Source organism: Parastagonospora nodorum, assembly GCF_000146915.1.
Source record: "Parastagonospora nodorum SN15 chromosome Unknown scaffold_5, whole genome shotgun sequence".
Classification (NCBI taxonomy): domain Eukaryota; kingdom Fungi; phylum Ascomycota; class Dothideomycetes; order Pleosporales; family Phaeosphaeriaceae; genus Parastagonospora; species Parastagonospora nodorum.
Window position 1 is genome coordinate 79559 of NW_001884553.1, and position 18976 is coordinate 98534.

Here is an 18976-nt window from a genome sequence, read left to right on the forward strand (position 1 = left end):
CTGATTCGATCAGGACGCTGTCATCAATTTTGCCTGGGAACCCAAGGGCGATACACGTGTTTGTCCTCATCACCACCGGCGAGGTCGTCCCCAACGCAGCAGTCGGACCCAAGACTGCTGTGTCCTTCTTCGCACCCGAGAAGCTCAAGGGCGGTGCTCCCGGTAACTTCCGCCACATCCGCACCATCGACAAGAAGAACAGCAACGCCATCTACTGGTCGCCCAAGGGCCGATTCGTCGTTGTCGCTGCTCTGCAATCACAACAGTCTTTCGAGCTCGACTTCTATGATCTCAGCTTCGAGAAGCCCAAGGATGAGTCCGAGAAGGGCGACAAGGAGCTCAACGCCAACCTACAGCTCATGGAGACGGTCGAGCATTACGGAGTCACCGACATCGAGTGGGACCCCACTGGTCGCTACGTTGCTACCGTTGCAAGTGCGTTCCGCCACCGCATGGAGAACGGCTACCACCTGTACGACTTCAAGGGCACGCTCCTCCGCGAAGAGAGCATCGAGGGCTTCAAGCAGCTCCTCTGGCGCCCACGCCCACCTACCCTGCTCTCCAAGGAAGAGCAAGCCGAGATCCGCAAGAACCTGCGCAACTACTCCAAGGTCTTCGACGAGCATGATCTTGCCAAGAGGAGCTCCGCCAACCGCGCTGTTGTCGAGGCACGCCGCGAGATGCTGCAAGAATGGAAGCAATGGCGTGAGGATGTCTTGCACAGGCTTCAAGAGGAAGGTGCGGATCTGGAACTCAGTGCTGCGAAGGGAGAGGCGCCGGGTAAGGCGGAAGACGGCCATCTTGAGGAGATTGAGGAGATTGTCGAGGAGATTATCGAGGAGACTGAGGAGGTCATGTAGGGTGGTTTGATGTGCCACAACGAAGAACGAATGATGCATACATTTGCCAAAAATAACCAGTTCCACTTGATTGACCGTTGTGGTGTTCGGAGAGGTGCGGTAATCCTACTCGAGATCTGCAGGCTTCTAGAAGTCAACAAAGTCTCGGCTGTTCTGTGCTTCCGATCATCTAGCATGCTTCACGTGTACTTGGCGAACGGTCCTTGGATCTCCATGCCTTTTCACGATAACTAATCACATCACTTGCAGTACGACAGGCAATTGTTCTCGACAGGGTTTCTACTCGCCTAATAACTAATCATATCCCTTGCAATACGACTGGGACATGCGGTCCATATAAGAAAGTCTCCGGGACGACTCGGATACATCTGAAGCACGAGACGGAAAGAAGGGCTTCACGGCCTCCGACTACGCTCCGTTCCGCATCCTTCATGATCACTTCAAAGCTTAACACAGCCTCATTGGCGCTGTGAAAGCTCGCAATCTTCGCTCGAATAGGAAAGCCCCGCATGCCCCCCAACCGCTTCTCCGAGAAGATGACCACGCAACGTGAGCGGATGCGTGTGAAATATGGTCTGCCCTAGAAATACCGGGCTTGAACCGTTATATGCTTCTGGCGCCTTCTTTCACGCAGTGAGATTCCTTTGTTTGCGCCCAGTGTTGCGATTACTCAGCTGTGCCTGCGCTGATCTAAGATCTCGGAGCTATCGGACCAAGACTCGTCCGTCCCCAACAATCTCTCTTTCTCTCTGTAAATCTCACCAACAACACGGAACTGTTCAACCAAGGGTCCTCTTACATTTAACGATTTCTCTCTCGGAACGCTGGGGAGAGAAGAGTGGATATATCCATCAGCAAGAGCACGGGTCTCGACGGAGACGGAGGAAGCTGAGCGGGGACTAATATTCGCCCGCACCAAGTTCCAGAACTTTGGGTGTGCTTGCAGACAATCAAGATGCCAAAGGACGAGTCGCTGCCGACCCGCAAAAAGATGCGGAAAGGCACCCATAGCTGTTTTGAATGTATGTTGACCCTATTGCGATTACTATCCGCTTGTCGCGTTGCACTTTCATCATCTCTTTTACCATTCATCATTACACCATCTCATGCTTGCGCCCTTGACCATTTTCTCCCTGTCAAAAGCTCTCCCTAATCAATGCAGGTCGCCGTCGCAAGATCAGGTGCATCTTCTCCCCTGACAACTCCGAAGTCTGCACAGAGTGCTTTGCGCGAGGAAGCAGATGTATCGATCAAGAACATGCCAACCCGGAGGTGGTTGTCGACCATAGGAAGAATCTCCCGGGAACGAGTATCGCGACTTGAAGCGCTCGTTGAGAAACTTGCTTGATGACAAGACCATCAAGTCTGAGAGCCGCAGCCAGAGCATGAGTCAAGCAGATACCTCGTCACCAAAGGCACCTACGCTGTACAACAAGGATGCGTATCCTGCAACGCCATTAACCTCCGAAGGATCAGCGAACTTTCTGCAGAATAGTCAGCGTGTGCCGTCGAATCGAGGTCACCACATCCCCATCCTCTCCGTCTTTGAGGATGCTGTAAGTTCACAGTCTAAACTCACGTGCCTATACCATACTTACAACCCCAGCTCAACGACGCGGAAGACCAAGCCAATGCGCGCGACCCAACTCGCAAGGCATCAAAACCAAAACCATCAGCAGCTGCTGATGATCGCTACACCATCACAAGCCGCCATGAAGATGACATGGTTATCGGCGAGTCACTTGTACAATCACCGAAGACAGAAAAGGCTAAACAAGCTCTGATCGCCATGCTCCCTCCATACGACCAGCTTACCAAACTTCTCAGCACTAACAGTGGTTGGTGGCACACGTGGCGACGTAAGTGTAGTGGTACTTCGGGGCCGAATCAGACGCTACCCCAGTTCGCGGCGCATGCTTTAACGACGGGTAATATTGGCGCTATCGGTACTGTCTTGCTGTCTGTTGGTATATGCGCATCTGATGAGAATGGCGATGTCGATAAGTACGTTGAGGCTGTTGATCGGTGGGTGCTCTCGGATGATGAGTATGCGGCTACTCTCGAGGGCATGGAGTGTCTCATCCTGAAGGCGAAGTGGTATGCCGATGTGGGTCAGCCGCGGAGAGCTTGGATCGCGTATCGCAAGGGATTGATGTATTGCCAACTCATAGTAAGTCATTCTCTCGACGAGATTACGACTAAATTCTAACGAAGATAGGGCCTGCACCGCAAGCGTACCTCATCTGCTGCTCATGAGAGCATTTGGTGGGCGCTGTACCACGGCGATCGCTTCCTATCGCTTCTTCTCGGCCTTCCGTATGGTATTAGCGATGCCCACTGTGACTTGTCGTTGCCTGAACTTGACAACAGCGAGTTCATCCACCCGCTAAATGCCATCACCAAGGTCTCTCAACTCGCTGGCCGCGTCATCGACCGCAACCAAGGCATCACAGAACAGTCGTTTGCGTGGGCCTTGCAACTGGATCAGGAGCTTGAAGATCTGTGGAAACAGCTGGATCCGTCCTGGATCGACTATTCTGAGCTCATGTTGGATGCTGAAGGCAACGCTGCAGAACTCAGGGAACGTATCATGGGCCAGATCTGCTTCCACCAGATTCGCGTCTACCTCCACCTACCCTTCATGCTCAAGTCTGCTTCCAATACGCGCTTCACATACTCTCGCACGGCATGTTTGAACGGATCTCGCGAAGTCCTGCGCCTGTACCAGGCCCTTCGCACAGGCGGTGTGCAGCCACTTTACGAGTGCAAAGCCGTCGACTTTATCGGCTTCACCGCCGCCGTCCTCATCCAAATAGGCCTTCTCAACTTCGGCAACCTCCCCTCCGCCAGCACGCCCAAAGACGTCGAAGAAGACATACGCCTGATCGAAATCAGCATCGACATCTTCCGGCGCGCCTCGACCGAAAAAGGCGGTAAAGTCGCCCTTCAGTCTGCCTCCGTCCTTGAGAAAATGATGAGCAAGTTCAAAGGCGGCAAATCCCACGACGATTGCACCGGCGACTCAGACTTTGTCATCCCCTACTTTGGCACCATCTCCATCAAGCGTGGCGGCCAGAACGTCCGCACGCCTATCGATCTCCCAGACATGCCGGCGAGAAGCCCCAGTGTAAGAAGTACAGGTACCGCGCCAGGTCTCTACACTCCGTCCTCTGAACACAGCACCACCAACACCGCCGCCTCAGACCTCTTCTCCGCAGCCGCACCTACTCAATCTCTCAACCTCACGCCCAAAACCTCGCTGCCTGCCAAATCTGCGCCAACATCGTCATTTGCATTCGCCGACCCCTCGCCCTTCGCCACATACAACGGCTTCTACAACTGGGACAACCTGAACGCCGAAGACAGCAGTGCTGCGGTGGGAGTTAACCAAGCCCTCGTGAATGACGACAGCATGAACAACTTCCCCCTCCCGACGAACAATTTCTCCTGGCAGCACATGCCCATGGACATCGATCAGGACTGGAGCTGGTTCTTGAATGATAGCCAGACGCAGGGCGCGGGCGCGGCGGGACAGGGCCAAGCGCAGGCGCAGGCGCAGGTTAATCCAGATGTTTTTGGCGCGCAGGGGTTTACTGGATTTGGCTGATGAGTCAACATGCGGTGCATGGTGGTGTACGATATCACGAGCAAGGAGGACATTTTGAAAACGGCTGGATGGGCGATATCCAACCAACGGCGTTGAAATTCCTCGGCGAATGAATACAAGAAAGGGCTGGGGATAGATTTCTTCTTCTTCCGGGACCGCGCATGCGTTTACTCCACTTTCGCTTGAAGAGCTTAGTGATGTAATACTAGTGGAATTCTTTTGTTTTCACGCAGAGCCTCATACCATTCCTTGGGCCAAAGTCAAGTGAAGCTAATGGTAATACCTCACCCCACATATACCTGCAGGCGCACTCCGCTGTGGAGTCCGCCTACCCTGCCGCTCACCGGCCACATGCTGACCGGTCGGGTTTAACATTTTTTCTTGGCTGCATCACGCATGCATGCATGTATGGCACCCGGCTACGCCGAGCATACCAGAAGGAGGAAATGGTCTTGTTCAGCCTTCCGCATGATGTCAGAACAAAGCATCCGAAATTCGAGTATTACGACTACGTAGAACTACGCTATGATTTTTGTTTTCTTCGTTCCGCGCTGCGTTGCGCTGCGCTGCGCTGCGTTACATGACATGACATCGATACATTCGTAAGAAATAGTAGGAAGAAGAGGGTATAAACCAGCCCCGCCCAAGAAAGATGTGAAAAAGACGCAAAAAATGCCGCGGAATCAAGTCGTAAAAGTCGTCTGAAAGTCCAAACGTATTTGCGTGCGTGTCGTGAATATGTCGTGAATGCAGAAATGCAAGACTGTGGTGCGTTTCGTTGTTCATGAGGCGTTGGGCAGCCAAAACGACAACAAAAACTCTCCAACCAGGCGCGCCGAGTACTTCGTCTGGTTCGCGTACGATATGCTGACGCGTTGCTGTTGGCGTAGATAATCCGCTGTGATCAATCGTCAGCCTCTACTAGCATCTCACAAACAGAAAGGGCGGACTTACTATTCTCCTTAACCAACTGCGCAACCTGCCTGACAAACTCCACACTACTCTTATCCCCGAACCCGACCTCCTTCTCCCAATCATGCTCACTGTGCACCAGCGGGTTATGCTTGCGATTATACTTCCACCGGAAAATCTGCTGCACGAAGAGCATGCGCGTGTCGATTTCGCGGCACGCGGCGTCGGCCACGTCCTGCGCGTCGCGGGTGTCACTGCCCTGCATCGCAGCTTTGGTGTTCATAACTAGATGGATGTTTTTCTGTTGGTCTTCGAGCGCCATGCACATGCCTAGCACTGCCACGAAGGCGGCCAGCCATTTGTCGCAGCCCTTTGAGGATTTGAAGATTTGCTGCAGTTTGTTTAGAACCGTGGCTTGGATCTGCCGCTGGAGTCGCGAGAAGAAGTATTTTAGCTGGCGGTTCGTCATACGGGGGGACGTGAAGTTGTCGGCATAGGCGGCGCGCCCGGCGTAGCTGTGCATGCGTTGCAGGGTCGTGTGTTTGCCTTCTTCGGCGATGGTTAGGGCGTGTGACATGATGAATGTGACGACGACGAGGCGGAAGACTTCGCGGAGGAGTTTGGGCTTCATCATCGTTCTTGGGCTTGACGCGCGTCATGAGCTTGAAAAGCTTTTGTAGAAAGTCGTTGTCGTCTTCGAGCCAGCAAAGCTCGCCGAAGGCATCGAGATGGTGGTCGACAATGTCCGTGATGTATTTGTCATACGTCTTCTCTTCGTTGTGGTTGATGTGGACCATGCCTAGGGCTGGACTTTGCTTCTTGACTGCTACTCTAGTGTTTGTGCGAGGGTCAGTGATGTATTGGATCTGAACGAGTAGTTCATTGCCTTTTGGTACGAACTCGTACACCTTGACAGGGATGCGTGGCATGTTGTAGCCGCCACATGTCATGTAGAGAGTGAACTCGGTGTTGCCCCAACCATGAACGTACGAGTTGACAAAGTGCTTCAGACTCGAATCTTCGTGCATTTGAGTCACAAGCTCCGGCAGAAAGTATGGCGACAGTTCGACAAGTTTGATGCGGATGCAACCCAATCCACAGTCGGCATTAGGTCGTTGCGAACGCTTCAGGCAGCGTGCACAGATTTCGCCGTCACTGCACTTGTCTCGTTGGAGGACGCAGTGCCAACAAGCAGAGATCTTTCGCATTTCATGTGCGGACTTTGCAACTTCTGGCTCCAAGTGTGTTCCAAGCGCCCTGCCACCGTTTTTAGCCAATTGATTCTTCAGCGCAGTAGCAGCCGATTCCTGCTCCAGGGCACTCTCAAAAGAGCCAGCCGCAATGTTGTTGGTTGGCATGTAGTTTGCAGTCATGCTCATGCTGCCTGTCGGTGGTGGCTGCAGAAATTGCTGTTGCATGGGGAATGGATCGAGCATCATGGCTTGGTCCGAATGGAACGAGAACACGCCGTCCGAGCCACCAGGACTAATAGCTGACGGGCTCAATAGCGGCTGGTATGGCGAATGTGGGAATTGGCTGATTGAAGAATTGCCGGGTGATGACGGCGGTTGGTGTTGGTCGGTGATATAGTTGTCTGTGAACAAAGTTGAATTTGCATCGTAGTTGATGAATCCTTGTAGGTCGGGTGACGGTTCCACTCGAGGCCACTGAGCTTGGGTAGGGCTCATAGTCTGCATGTGAGAAGGTGGTATGCTGACTTGTGGTCGGTGAGGTATACTGTGCTGGTTCATGTTATGTGCTGCAGCCATGTTGAAGAAAGGTTCCTGGGGCGGCGCTCTTTGTTCACTCGGTGAGACCAGTTGTGTGGGATCCGTAAAGTGTTGAGTCCAGGATTCGACATCATTGTAATTCTGATAATGCCCGTAGTCGACCGGATGTGGATCTGTCGCTGGGTCGAACATGACACTTGCCGTTCGAGGAATCATCGAAGATCTCGACGGGCTGTGTCCATTCCATGGTTCATGTTGAACGGGTTGCGCGGTGTAGTTTGGCGCAAAAGCATTCATATGAGGCTGTGCTGACTGGAATTGATTCACATGCTGGCTTTGTACATCGTACTGTGGCTGGTATTGTTGTGCCTGCACGGTTTGTTGCAGAGCATCTTGTACAGCTGTGCGTGTCAGCGACTTGGAAATTAACGAGTTCAAATAACATACCGTGGTTGCTTATGGTGCCTTGAGGCGTGAAGAACATGTTTGTGTCCAGCGCTGGGATGGCGTTGTGCGAGACTTGAGTCGACATGTTTACGCCGTTGTGTTGGTAAAAGGTGCGCATATCTTGATCAAGCATCTCCACCTCGAACGACTCGCCGTCGGGGGTCCTTACAGACGTTGGGGAGTTAGAGAGGCTACCATCGTCCCAAAGCATTTGGTCAGGCACTGGTTGATCCCGAGGTAGCTCTGGCGGCCGTGAGGGGTTGCGATCGAGAGGCGGCGTAGCCGTCAAGGGGGTTGGCGACAATCCCAGTGTGGTTGATCAGCGAGTCTGTTGGTGTCTTCTCGCGCCCAGTGCCATGTTGATTGACGGCGAGCGCGTGCGGGTCGAAGAGGAGCGACGTTTGCTGATAGTACTGGTACTGCTCATCGAACATTGACATGACGCACAAACACCCGCTGGGGGCGGCCGAACAGGACTAAGAGTCGTTGGACCCTTTGCATCCGAAGGTTCGTGAGTGCCGTGCAAAGCGATGTGCCAGGCGCTCGTTCCACCGACTGGCGCCCGTGGAGTCGCGGAGAAAACCTCGGATTGGCCTGAAGGGGAGCGCAACAACAATCACACAACGCGATGCGGTCTGAGCAGAGTGAGGGACCTCCACCAAGGCTCGAGGGAAGACGCGCAAGAAGAATTCTGTTTCAGAAGCGGCTGAAGTCAGACACAGGTTCAGATGGCGGGTACTGATGCAGCTACGGAGTCCATCTCACGCCTGCCCCGCGACGACCGGTGAAGAAGGCGCCCAGAAATGTAACTATTGGCCTAGCTGCATACAAGTGCACAGCATCTGGAGCACACCAACCCGAACCGATGCTGGTGCTGCACATTACCGATCGTTTGCCGTCAGATGCAGCACGGAATCGACTGTTGCAGGGCCTCTGAGCACAGCCGGCCGCATTCTGCGCCTCTCGTCGTGGAGATTTCTTCTGGGATGCTGGTGTGTCTCGATGCCTCAGGCTTGTCGGGGCATCGCGACATGCACTGCGCCCCAGTCGCTAAGCTGGGCTGATCAACAGCCGTCTCTGGTGAGACGAATCGCAAGTCGCACACCTAGTGACAAACGGAGAGGATACCATGAGTTGGTATCTGATGCGGCTCTGCTGTATTGACCGGTTCGAATTCATGACAGCGCATCCATCGCTCGCAGGGGGCAGCGGCAATTCTTGCTGCGCTCACGCCAATGGTTTGCTACAGCGATGCGCATCGTGCGCGTGTTTCCCCTCTGTCAAATCGCTTTGGGAGCTGGCATGACGAAGGCGAGATTGGCTATAGGTCTTCTCGTGAAGTGTGCCAGCGCACGACTGCGACGATGCGGGAGATCAGGAGGTTAGTGCGGGGGTGGGCTTACCTCGAAGCCTCCGACCTTTGGTGGTCTCCGAGGAAGACATGGCCAAACCACAATGGTGCACCCGGTCTGCAGCCATAGTCGGAGGTGGCAAGGTAATGTGTGGGCAGTTTGTGTAGTTGACCATGTGCAGCAGGCAGCTTCTTGAGGAGCACCAGGCCGTTGACCGCAACTTCCGCTTCTGCCTTGCGACACGCCCAACTGGGACAACGCACGTTACTTGCTTGCCAGCCATGGCTAGCATTGAGAATGCTAGATCCGGCTTTCCATGGCCTATTACCGGGCGACAGGAGACGAAGGTCTACTCTCTCTAGTAGTCTCGACTGCTATTGCCACAGTTCACGGTGCTAAGCCTGCATCATTCTGTCGCAAGGCTTGTATGCACCTGTCGAGGTCAGAATGTGCGACTGTTACCAAAATTGCAGTTCAGAGCATTGCAGCAGCACAGCTCTTCTTAAACATTTGGTGCTACTAAACCAGTGCGCCATGGTTGGTTCGCTGCGCGCGGGGTGGAGTTTGGGTGTGCAACGGAGCTCGTTTTTTTTTGTGAATCCGCTACACCAAATCTGGACGAAGTTCACTCCGTCCAGGAACTCCGATTTCTCCGTCTCTTTGCGAGTAAACACAGTTCACAACTGCGAAAGTAATACTCGACTGACAGTCGTGCCATCACTTCACTCAAATTACAAGATTCGGATACATACACTATGCTGCGTAGAAACGGAAAGCCAAGGTTCGTAGTTACCCCGAGACAACTCCATGTCAATCAAAGGTCATCACCTACGATGACCACGGACCGATCTCTAGCTGTGGCATTTGAGGCCCAGCAGTGCTGTATATAGCTTCAGGCTGTCGCATAGGCTGACTCCGAGACTGCCTAGGTCGTGTGAACCATGCCGAATATCGAAGATCAAGTGTGACCATGCGACGCCCACCTGCGAGAAATGCGTCGCTCGTGGTATGGTGGATCAAGTAAGCTGCCCAGGTACCTGATACTGCATTTTATCAGCTTCGAGGGAAAGCGAACAAGCCCATGCGGATGAACGGACATCCTGAAGCTGTACACGATATTGCTAGACTTCGGATGCGATGCCAACACTGCGTATAGCTTCAGGCTGTTGGATCAGCTGCCACCTAATCGCTTTTCATCGTATTTGCGGTTGGTTCCCGCGCTGATTCGGAACGCAGTGCTTCTACCATCCGAACCCCATGACTAAGCCGGCTGGCACTCCTCGCAAGAAGCCGGAGCCTCGTCGGCGGAAGGCTGATATCCATTCAGCACAGGATGTCGGAAGACTGACATCTTTGACCCTGAGTCCCCCCACCCTGCGCAATGAAGTCGATGCTGTTCCCCTCGGCTCGTGGCCAACGCCACCCAGCTCTGGATGCAGAGGACAGTCTGCTTCTCATCCCGTGCGGAGCTTCTACCTTGGCTCAACAAGCTACGCAAGTGTATTTTCAGAAGATGTGCCCTTGCCGGATACAGTGCACCAACAGCCGTCCGAGAGGATGAGTGCAACGCCTTCATCTGTGTCAAGCAGGAATATGGGAACGCGTCACTGTCAAATAGGAGTAGGCCATTCAGTTGTCTCCCGTCTGTCGCCTTTTTCGCTCCTGGAGAAGGCTATGGAAGGATACTACGAGTCCACTGTGACATACCTCCTCCTACGGCCATTGATCTTGTCTTTATTGCCTCAGCTTCGCGAAGATGTTCAGCGACTGACGGCTCCCGGTGCCGATCTCCCTCAGATGTATGCGGAGATAACGAGAAATACAGCAAAGCCTCTCAAGATTCCTCCGACTATGCTCCCGTCAGAGTTCCACACCGCGTTGACGGGGGAGAATCTGCGATGGGAAACTCTTGGTCTTGCATTGGCTTTAATAGCAGCCCACGCGGAGCACGTCCTTCCAAATGATCCCTTCTTCACACTTGACAATGGCAGCAAGTTAGACAGAGATGAGTTTATCGAAGACTTGATTCAAGCTACTAACGATTGTATCACGCTTTGCCAAACTCACGGAGCGGTGAGCGATATCATGGTTTGGCTTGTTTGCTGCAACGTACACCTTGTCAGCGGCTATTATGGAGACAATTGTGCGTACATGTACCAAATAACCCCACATCATCTAACAGAATATAGATCACGGTACCTATCGACGGATGAGCGAAGCCATATCTGCTTTATATGCAACTGGCATGCACTGCGAATCGGAAGCGTCCAAGTCGGAGCCCCTATTCATGAGAGAAGCACGGAGGAGAGTTCACGCGTGCATTTATAGGACTGACAAGACACTTGCTCTATTTCTTGGCAGGCCACCTATGATGGTTTGGAGATACAGCGATCGCAGGCTGTTGCTTGACATCAGCGACGAGGCTGTCTGTTCAGATGACCCGGAAGTCTTCAGGTGAGTAGTGGCTGTAAATGACACTTCTAATGAAAATGCTAACTTCTACACAGTAAGTTAATACTTTCCCAAGGTGGCTCAAAAGTATGGCAGTGGTCCGACCTTTCTCATACTATGTTCTTTCGGATGTAATACGTGCTAACTGCGGCTTCTTCTTTACCAGACGATGCTGTCTTAAACTTAAATTCCGGAGGATGGAACACCAAGGGAGAAATCTATCCTGCGTCATACCATCGCCTACGTTGTCAACATGCGGTCTATAAGGAACGCTTATTAGAACAGTCTTTGGCTGGTGAGAAAGACAGCGATGTCATCGGCAACCTGCAGTAAGTATGATCCCATCAGCTACTCGATGCTCATCGTATAGCCTGAAGCTATACCAGGGCGTCGCTAGAGCAATCAGATACTAGCATGCTGTGTAAAGCTTCAGGCTGAGCTATCACAAAGGCCATTACTAACCATCACAGAGTTATCTCCGCCGAGCTGACACAATACTGGGAATCACTGCCCTCCCAGCTCCGCTACGACATGTACACCGACGTCTCCTGGAATGCTCTCGACGCCAACATAACCCCCATCCTCCACGCTTCCTACCTCGAGTACATGCATATGCACTTTCAGATCCAACGTATGCTGCACCGCCACCGCCCCCAAGCCCTCCCCGATCTCCTCGCCGTCTCCCTCAAACTCCTCGCCACTTCCCTCGCCTGGCCCAAAGCACGAACCGGTACGCACAAATCCCGCGGCCGCTTCACTACCGTTTACCATATCTTCTGCTACCCAGCTGCCGGCCTTCTCGCGCTTGAACTCCGTCGCTGTACAATCGAGGGCACATCGCTCCCTAGTACTGTCTCGCGCGCTGATGTCATCCGCAATCTATCCGTCTTGACGTCGTGCCTGGAGTGGATTGTCCTGCCGAGCGACGCAAACCACAAGCTTTGTAATGAGCTGAACAAGATGCTCGCCATGATTCTGGACGAAGTACTTAATTACCAGCCGCCTGTGCCCAATGATGTTGATGCAATGATGGGCTCGGTCAACGCGCCTGGTTTCTTCGATATGCCAATGATTGAGGGCTTGGAGCCGATTCCGACGGAGGCGGAGGACTTTTTGAATTGGTTGGATCATGCGACGTGGAGTAATAACGTTACTTTGTTCTGACCAATCGGGCCTGCTGCAGACTATCTAGCGAGTTATACACCAGTCTGTATAGCTTTACAGGCGTGTTAGACTGCGATGTATTCTTGAGTGGGCCTTGAATATAGACATGCTTAGCTGTCGCTACGTCGTACTGTCCAGTGTAGTGCGTAGGAACATGTACCAGTCCTTGCGTCGTCTGTTGAAAGGTGATGAACACAAGGCAGGTAGAACATTTTCTTACTCGCCAAAAAGATACCCAATACAACTCGAATAAACTAAGATCAATCCGCAATATGACATTTGAAACAATTTACTCCTTGCGCCGTGGATCTCGAGCCAATCAAGATCTACTCCTTCTAACGTTCCCTGGCAAACTTATTCATCACGCCCTTTTATCCTTTTCGCACTGCTACCCCAATCATCTCCCCCTCCCTCACAAAGTCGCAAAATAATGCGCCCTCGCCGCATGCTTCGCCTCATCCCTTGCTACCTTCTCATCTACTGCCGCCTTCTTATCCCTGTGCGTACTCTCATCTGAAGCTGCGAGGGCGGTCAGTCATGTCATCAAAAGGGCGGCACAACCCAAACTCACATTTTCGATGGAAAATCTTGCCAACGAGGGTTTTAGTTGTTGATGATGATTTGATTGATGAAGTTTCTGACGGCGAGTATGCGGGAGGTGCGGTGTGTGGTGTGGAAGTGGAAGTGGGTGATGGCTTTGATGTTTGCGGCATACTGAGGTTGGGAGCTTCGCGGGAGAAGATGGATGCGAAGGATTGGGAGTTTGAGGGTCGGGATGACATTGAAATTTCGATGTATAAATGTTTCTTGAAAGGTTTATGAGATCGAGTGTTTGTCTAAAGATTTGGATCAATGCCTGTGCAATATTTCTTACGCCCGTCTCCTCATGTATCTTTTATACACACACCTCCTCCATAACATAAAGGGCGCATCACAATACATCCGAACAGTCACACCAAGCATCGGAGTAAAACCCATCATGGTATCTGAATAGTAGCCTCACATAATTCGATATTTTGAGGACAAGCTCCAGGCAACAATACTTATTTGGACTAGTCCCAGGATTGATCAGCACGATGCTTGCCATGCGCGTCTGACTCAACGATTTACTCCTCAGGCGCCCAACGCCGAGTGCGCGTAAGATTGGGAGGTGCACGTAATCGTTGGAGGTACATATGTCCGAGCAAATAGTCGCCAAGGATGAATGGACGTGGGAAGTGTGTGAAGCTCGGCTCGGAGTAACGCAAAGATTGGCGAAATTCAGCGCAACAAGGATGGCCGTCATAACACCAATCGCGGGCTTATGATGTTAGCGTCTATAATGCTTTGCAGGCGTTGGTTCGTCAGCTTAGTGTATAGCACGTGGTGTGCTGGTATCGGAGTGGATTTCATGCCGATAGAACAGGGATTGGCGTAAGCTTGAAGTAGAGCAACGAAAGTTTGTCCGATAGTGGGAGATATGTCGAACGTACTCTGGACATAGATGCAATGTGGTTTTGCAGTGATGCAGTCGAAAGCTAATGCGGTAGCTGTGATGGTTCCATCCCAATGGGATTGTTCCAGAGCTCAGTTTTCGGTGCCCATATAGAACGCCCATCGATCACGCCATGAACTTCTCAACTCCCCATCGAGAAATGGTTGGAAAAGCTTCGAAACCAATTTGGTGGCTCACAACGTGATCATAAGCCTTTGATATTGTTCAGACCAATATACCACGATAGTTGTCGCTGGAAAACGCAGCAGTTAGAAGGAACTGTTGTAACACGCCATGTCGTGGCCTATACGGCCCGTGAACGCGTAAGTCACTGCTTATGGATAGCAATAGAACAGCTCATTATGGTATTTGAGAAGACAATCCACCGTTATACAGGTTTCTGTGCTTCCCAAGGATAGTTTGGTGTTGAGGCTGGTGAGTGGGTCTTGCAAGTCATGCGCCACCGGCTGAGTGGTGCCGAACGTGACAGGATCCCCGCAATGTGATGCCAAGTCGTCAAAGATCGCCTGAGAACGCGTCAAGCAGGCACGGCGACGTCATATCACGACGAGCAAGCTTCACCTAAGCGGCACTCACGGCTCTTGTGCGACGAATTGGGATACTGTTGGAGAGCCAAGTGGAGCGTAATTGGCGGTTCGAGGTCGAGAATCCTGCACACACGCTTGTACATACGTCAATTGTAAACACTCAATCGATCCTGTCCCTTACCTTGCGGCGGGTCGTGCATGCCCCATAGAACTTTGAACGTTCCCTGTTACTTTACCTGTTTTTAGTGTTCGATTGTTCGGGCGACAGCTTTCACGACTTACGACTTACGAAGCTACGTACAGCTAACTGAGCAGCTCCACCGATCACCCTTTCTCGCTCAGCCTCAACCGCCGAATACTGCGCGATTCTCTATACTGCCCACCATGTCGGGTGTAGAAGACGTGGAAGACAAGCGGAGGGCATACAAGGCACCCCATAACGCGCACAATCCCATACCCACGGTCAAGAAATATCGCGAAGAGAAGGAGCGAAGACAGGAGGCATATGGCAACGATGATGGTGCAGCGAACGAAGACGAGCGAACGGCCCGTGACAAGCTCGGCGATGCGTACAATGCCTTCACTGGAAAAGGCCACGACGAGATACATGATGGAGAGCTTCCTTATGAAGCCCAGAACAAAAACCTCGTAGAGGCACAAGACCTGGAAGAGGCCGACGACCATTCTGGAGAAACTGCGAATCGCACGAATAAGCAATTGCCACAAGACACAGACGATGATGAAGATGTTCAGGATACGACAGAAGGTCACTTGCACGAGTCGGATCCCAAAAAGGCGCGCAAGAAGATGAAGAAGTTTGACGCAGACGGCACCGAGCGCGAGGTGACAGACCCAATAACACATCTGCCCGTCAAGATACACGACTTTACCGACAAGGACCTCAAGAGAACCCCAAAGAATGCCCCACCGGCTGGCTCAGAGCCTAGGACGATGACTGCTATGGACGCCATTGACAAGAGCGACGAGCATCTGAAGGAAGAAGAGGAGGAATCGAAGGACTCGCACACTGCCATGCAGGCTCTCTTCCCTCCTCCTGACTTCGATGCGACCAGGGGCGAAATCACAGCTGTCTACTCAAGATCATTGTCAATAGCTCTCGGGGCAGTAGTCGTGAGCCTCGTCGTAGTCGATGCCATGTTCTGGCCCACCCGAAGGATGGGAGGCTGGAGAGGTCAGATGTGGAAGGCTATACAGACTGTGATAATGCTTGCTGTTGCTGCGGCTGTAGCAGCATTTATGCGGCAATACACGAACAACCGCATCAAGAACGTGTGGGACGTAGAAGTCTGGCAAGCAGAAAGGAAGCGAGGCCAGAAGCTTGCAAAGTCCCAGACGGCTGAGAGTACTCAATGGCTGAACTCGTTGTTCTCCTCGGTCTGGCCATTGATCAATCCAGACTTGTTCACTAGCATCTCAGACACACTTGAGGTAGGTCCCGAATACTACTCGTTGATGATACTCAAGGCTAAAAATCGCAGGACGTCATGCAAGCTTCATTGCCCAGCATGGTTCGCATGGTTGCTGTCGAGGACATTGGCCAAGGAAGTGAAGCTCTTCGCATTCTTGGTATCCGGTGGCTGCCAACTGGCGCAGCTGCACGATCCGTGAGCTCTGATGGAAAACTCAAGTCTTCGAAAGAAGAGAAGGACGACCGGACAGTGCAAGATGATGGCGAAGGCCAGGAACAATTGAAGCGACAAGACACGATGGAGGCCGAGGAAGGTGACTTTGTGAACATTGAGGTTGCGTTCGCCTACCGACCGTCGACTGGACGCGGCATCAAGTCCCGAGCCAAACACGCTCATTTGTACCTTGCTTTCTACCTGCCTGGCAAGGTCAAGCTACGTAAGGTCTCCATTTCGCGCTAATGATATCTTGTGCTGACTGTCCTTAGCTGTGTGGGTCGAGCTGACAGGCATGGTTGGGGTAATGCGACTTCGCCTACAGTTGTGCCCAGATCCCCCTTTCTTCTCCATCTGTACCATGTCGTTCCTCGGACAGCCCAAAGTCTCTCTCTCGTGCGTCCCGCTCATCAAGAAGGGACCCAATCTCATGGACGTACCGCTTATCAGCAGCTTCGTACAGTCCTCGATGGATGCAGCCTTAGCTGAGTATGTCGCTCCCAAGTCACTGACACTAGACTTGAAGGACATGATGATGGGCGACGACTTCAAGAAGGACACCATCACACAAGGTGTCCTCATTGTTCGTATTAAGCATGCCTACGACTTTAAAGAGGGCGACGGCGGACTTGGCCCGCTTAAGAAGGGTTCGGCGGATCCATACATCACTGTTGGTTGGGCAAAGTTTGGAAAGCCTGTTTGGTCAACACGCGTGTTGCTTGACAACATGGAGCCATACTGGGAAGAGACAGGCTTTGTCAGCGTCACTTCACAAGAGCTCAATGTCGACGAGAGATTGCGACTCCAACTCTGGGACTCTGATCGTACGACTGCCGACGATGACCTAGGTCGCATCGAGCTAGATCTGAAGGACCTTATGAAGAGCGAAGAGACGAATGGAAAGATGCACGATCGTGAAGACGGTTTCAAGGCTATGAAAGCCGGCGAAGGGATGCCCGGCAAACTCAGCTGGAGCATCGGCTACTTCTCCAAGACGCGCATCACAGACGAACAATTGACTGCCCAAGAGGAGGATCCCGATGTCAAGACCATGGATCAACTCAGGCAGAAAGTAAATGCAGAAGCGGAGAATAAGCTTCGCGAGGCCAGTGCAGACCACCAGCATGAAGTCGAGCAGCAAAAGGCCGAAGATTTCCACGCCAGACAGGACGAGCTCATCATCGCTTCGCCACCGTCAGAAGACTACCCGTCCGGTATTCTCAGCATCCAGGTCCACCAGATCACTGGACTGTCACTCGAAGTGCTCAACAAGGACAGGGATTCAAACAACGCGGAAGCTAGCGATGCGGAAGAGGAAAGCGACGATCTTCCGTCCGCATACTGCACGATCATACTCAACCACAAGAAGGTTTTTAGGACGCGGACCAAGCCAAAGAACAGCAAACCTTTCTTCAATGCAGGCTGTGAGCGTTTCGTCCGCGATGTACATAACACTGAAGTCCACATCTCTGTTCGCGATGCGCGCGTGCATGAGGACGACCCTCTTCTCGGCATTATCTACCTCCCGCTTGCAAAGGTATTCCACAGCCGGAGTCAGGTCAACTCAACCTTCCCGCTATCTGGTGGCGTTGGTTACGGCCGTGCACGTGTCTCTATGGTATTCCGCAGCCTGCAATGTCAGCTACCCAAGGAAATGCTCGGATGGGACTACGGCACCGTCGATATTCGACCCACTATCAAGGCCATCAATATGCCTGAAGATTTGAAGAAGATGCGCATGAAGATAAGGACTCGCACATCGCGTGGAAAATTTCAATCCAATGGCCCTGACGAATGGCAAACCAAGAACAACAAGCCTATCCGCCTACCCATCCGCATGCGCTATGCCGCTCCCCTGATCGTGGAGTTTCGTCAAGACGCCACACTGCGCGACCATACTCCGGCCTTCGGTATCCTGTGGCTCAAAGACGTTCCCGACAACGAACAACAGACTATCAAACTTCCAATCTGGAAAGGCGACCTCAAGCGCGCAGAAGATAACATCCTCTCCTCGTACGGAGACAAGGTCGGCGAGATCGAGATGACTCTAACATTCTGGTCCGGCCTGAGCGGCTACCACGAGAAGTTTGCCAAGGGCGACAAACACATGGGCCAAGTCATGGAAGTCCTCGACGTTGCGAACGACCAAGAATGGAGCGATTGGGACTCCGACAACGACGGCCCGCATGACACCTCCAAGCCTCCCCAACCTGATGACGAATCTGAGTCGGACAGCGATTCAGACTTCATCCCGGACTTCTTGCAGAAGGACAAGAAGAAGGATAGTCGCTTGAAGGAGAATGGAAAGAGGGGCGTGATGGATCAAGTCGAGGAGTACAAAGATAGCGCAAAGCAGTTGCATAGGAGGAATAGAGGCATGATGCAGTGGAAGGGTCCGAGGACGTTAGCGTGGATGAAGCACGTGGGTGATCGGGGAAAACACAAGGTTGAAGGGCTGTTCAAGCATCACGAGAGGAGCGGATCGGGGATCGAGACAGAGGCATAGTGTTGCTTTCAGTACGGCGTTCATGATGATAAAAGGATCATTGGGTACACGGCGTTTGGACTTCTCGAGGTTCTGAGGACCTAACGGTTCTTACTAGGAACCTGTAAACGTAGCAAACCTAAACGGTCTATCTGATGATGCCATGTCGCACACGCCAATCTCTCCATGTTGTTGAGAATCACAAATCCAATTTCGCGACCTGTCTCACAAACACCCAACGCGCGACCACAAATCAACCCTATCCGACCGACCGACACAACATCTCGACATATCAAATCATCA

General features: G+C 52.4%; 8 protein-coding genes across 8 annotated transcripts in view; 5 read left to right on the top strand and 3 right to left on the bottom strand.

Moving 5' to 3' along the window:
- SNOG_03359 (hypothetical protein) overlaps window positions 1-860 on the top strand; it is a gene marked incomplete at both ends in the record, with an annotated part of 2285 nt that extends 1425 nt beyond the window's left edge. The window contains one exon of the mRNA XM_001793875.1: window positions 47-860. Within this exon, the coding sequence (XP_001793927.1) occupies window positions 47-860 (814 nt within the window). The remainder of the gene's footprint in view (window positions 1-46) is intronic.
- Window positions 861-1815: 955 nt separating this feature from the next.
- On the top strand, window positions 1816-2183 carry SNOG_03360 (hypothetical protein; the record flags this gene model as incomplete). The annotated part of the gene is made up of 2 exons (XM_001793876.1): window positions 1816-1882; window positions 2023-2183. The coding sequence occupies 2 exons, from the start codon at window positions 1816-1818 to the stop codon at window positions 2181-2183; spliced, it is 228 nt and encodes a 75-aa protein (XP_001793928.1).
- Window positions 2184-2245: 62 nt separating this feature from the next.
- SNOG_03361 (hypothetical protein) lies at window positions 2246-4467 on the top strand (the record flags this gene model as incomplete). The annotated part of the gene is made up of 3 exons (XM_001793877.1): window positions 2246-2416; window positions 2467-3030; window positions 3079-4467. The coding sequence occupies 3 exons, from the start codon at window positions 2246-2248 to the stop codon at window positions 4465-4467; spliced, it is 2124 nt and encodes a 707-aa protein (XP_001793929.1).
- A 904-nt stretch (window positions 4468-5371) lies between these two features.
- On the bottom strand, window positions 5372-7996 carry SNOG_03362 (hypothetical protein; the record flags this gene model as incomplete). Its single annotated transcript, XM_001793878.1, is given in 4 exon segments — window positions 5372-6017; window positions 6034-6864; window positions 7553-7778; window positions 7798-7996. The coding sequence occupies 4 exon segments, from the start codon at window positions 7994-7996 to the stop codon at window positions 5372-5374; spliced, it is 1902 nt and encodes a 633-aa protein (XP_001793930.1).
- Window positions 7997-8955: 959 nt separating this feature from the next.
- SNOG_03363 (hypothetical protein) lies at window positions 8956-9191 on the bottom strand (the record flags this gene model as incomplete). Its single annotated transcript, XM_001793879.1, has 2 exons — window positions 8956-9025; window positions 9172-9191. 2 exons carry the CDS (start codon window positions 9189-9191, stop codon window positions 8956-8958), a joined length of 90 nt encoding a protein of 29 aa, XP_001793931.1.
- A 2088-nt stretch (window positions 9192-11279) lies between these two features.
- SNOG_03364 (hypothetical protein) lies at window positions 11280-12523 on the top strand (the record flags this gene model as incomplete). Its single annotated transcript, XM_001793880.1, has 3 exons — window positions 11280-11362; window positions 11668-11688; window positions 11830-12523. The coding sequence occupies 3 exons, from the start codon at window positions 11280-11282 to the stop codon at window positions 12521-12523; spliced, it is 798 nt and encodes a 265-aa protein (XP_001793932.1).
- Window positions 12524-12783: 260 nt separating this feature from the next.
- Window positions 12784-13417, bottom strand: SNOG_03365 (hypothetical protein). The gene is made up of 2 exons (XM_001793881.1): window positions 13095-13417; window positions 12784-13042 (listed from the first exon to the last, which is right to left on the bottom strand). Exons 1-2 carry the CDS (start codon window positions 13303-13305, stop codon window positions 12936-12938), a joined length of 318 nt encoding a protein of 105 aa, XP_001793933.1. The 5' UTR covers window positions 13306-13417; the 3' UTR covers window positions 12784-12935.
- Window positions 13418-14719: 1302 nt separating this feature from the next.
- SNOG_03366 (hypothetical protein) lies at window positions 14720-18694 on the top strand (the record flags this gene model as incomplete). The annotated part of the gene is made up of 3 exons (XM_001793882.1): window positions 14720-15994; window positions 16045-16411; window positions 16461-18694. The coding sequence occupies exons 1-3, from the start codon at window positions 14930-14932 to the stop codon at window positions 18692-18694; spliced, it is 3666 nt and encodes a 1221-aa protein (XP_001793934.1). The 5' UTR covers window positions 14720-14929.
- Between the last annotated feature and the right edge of the window lie 282 nt (window positions 18695-18976).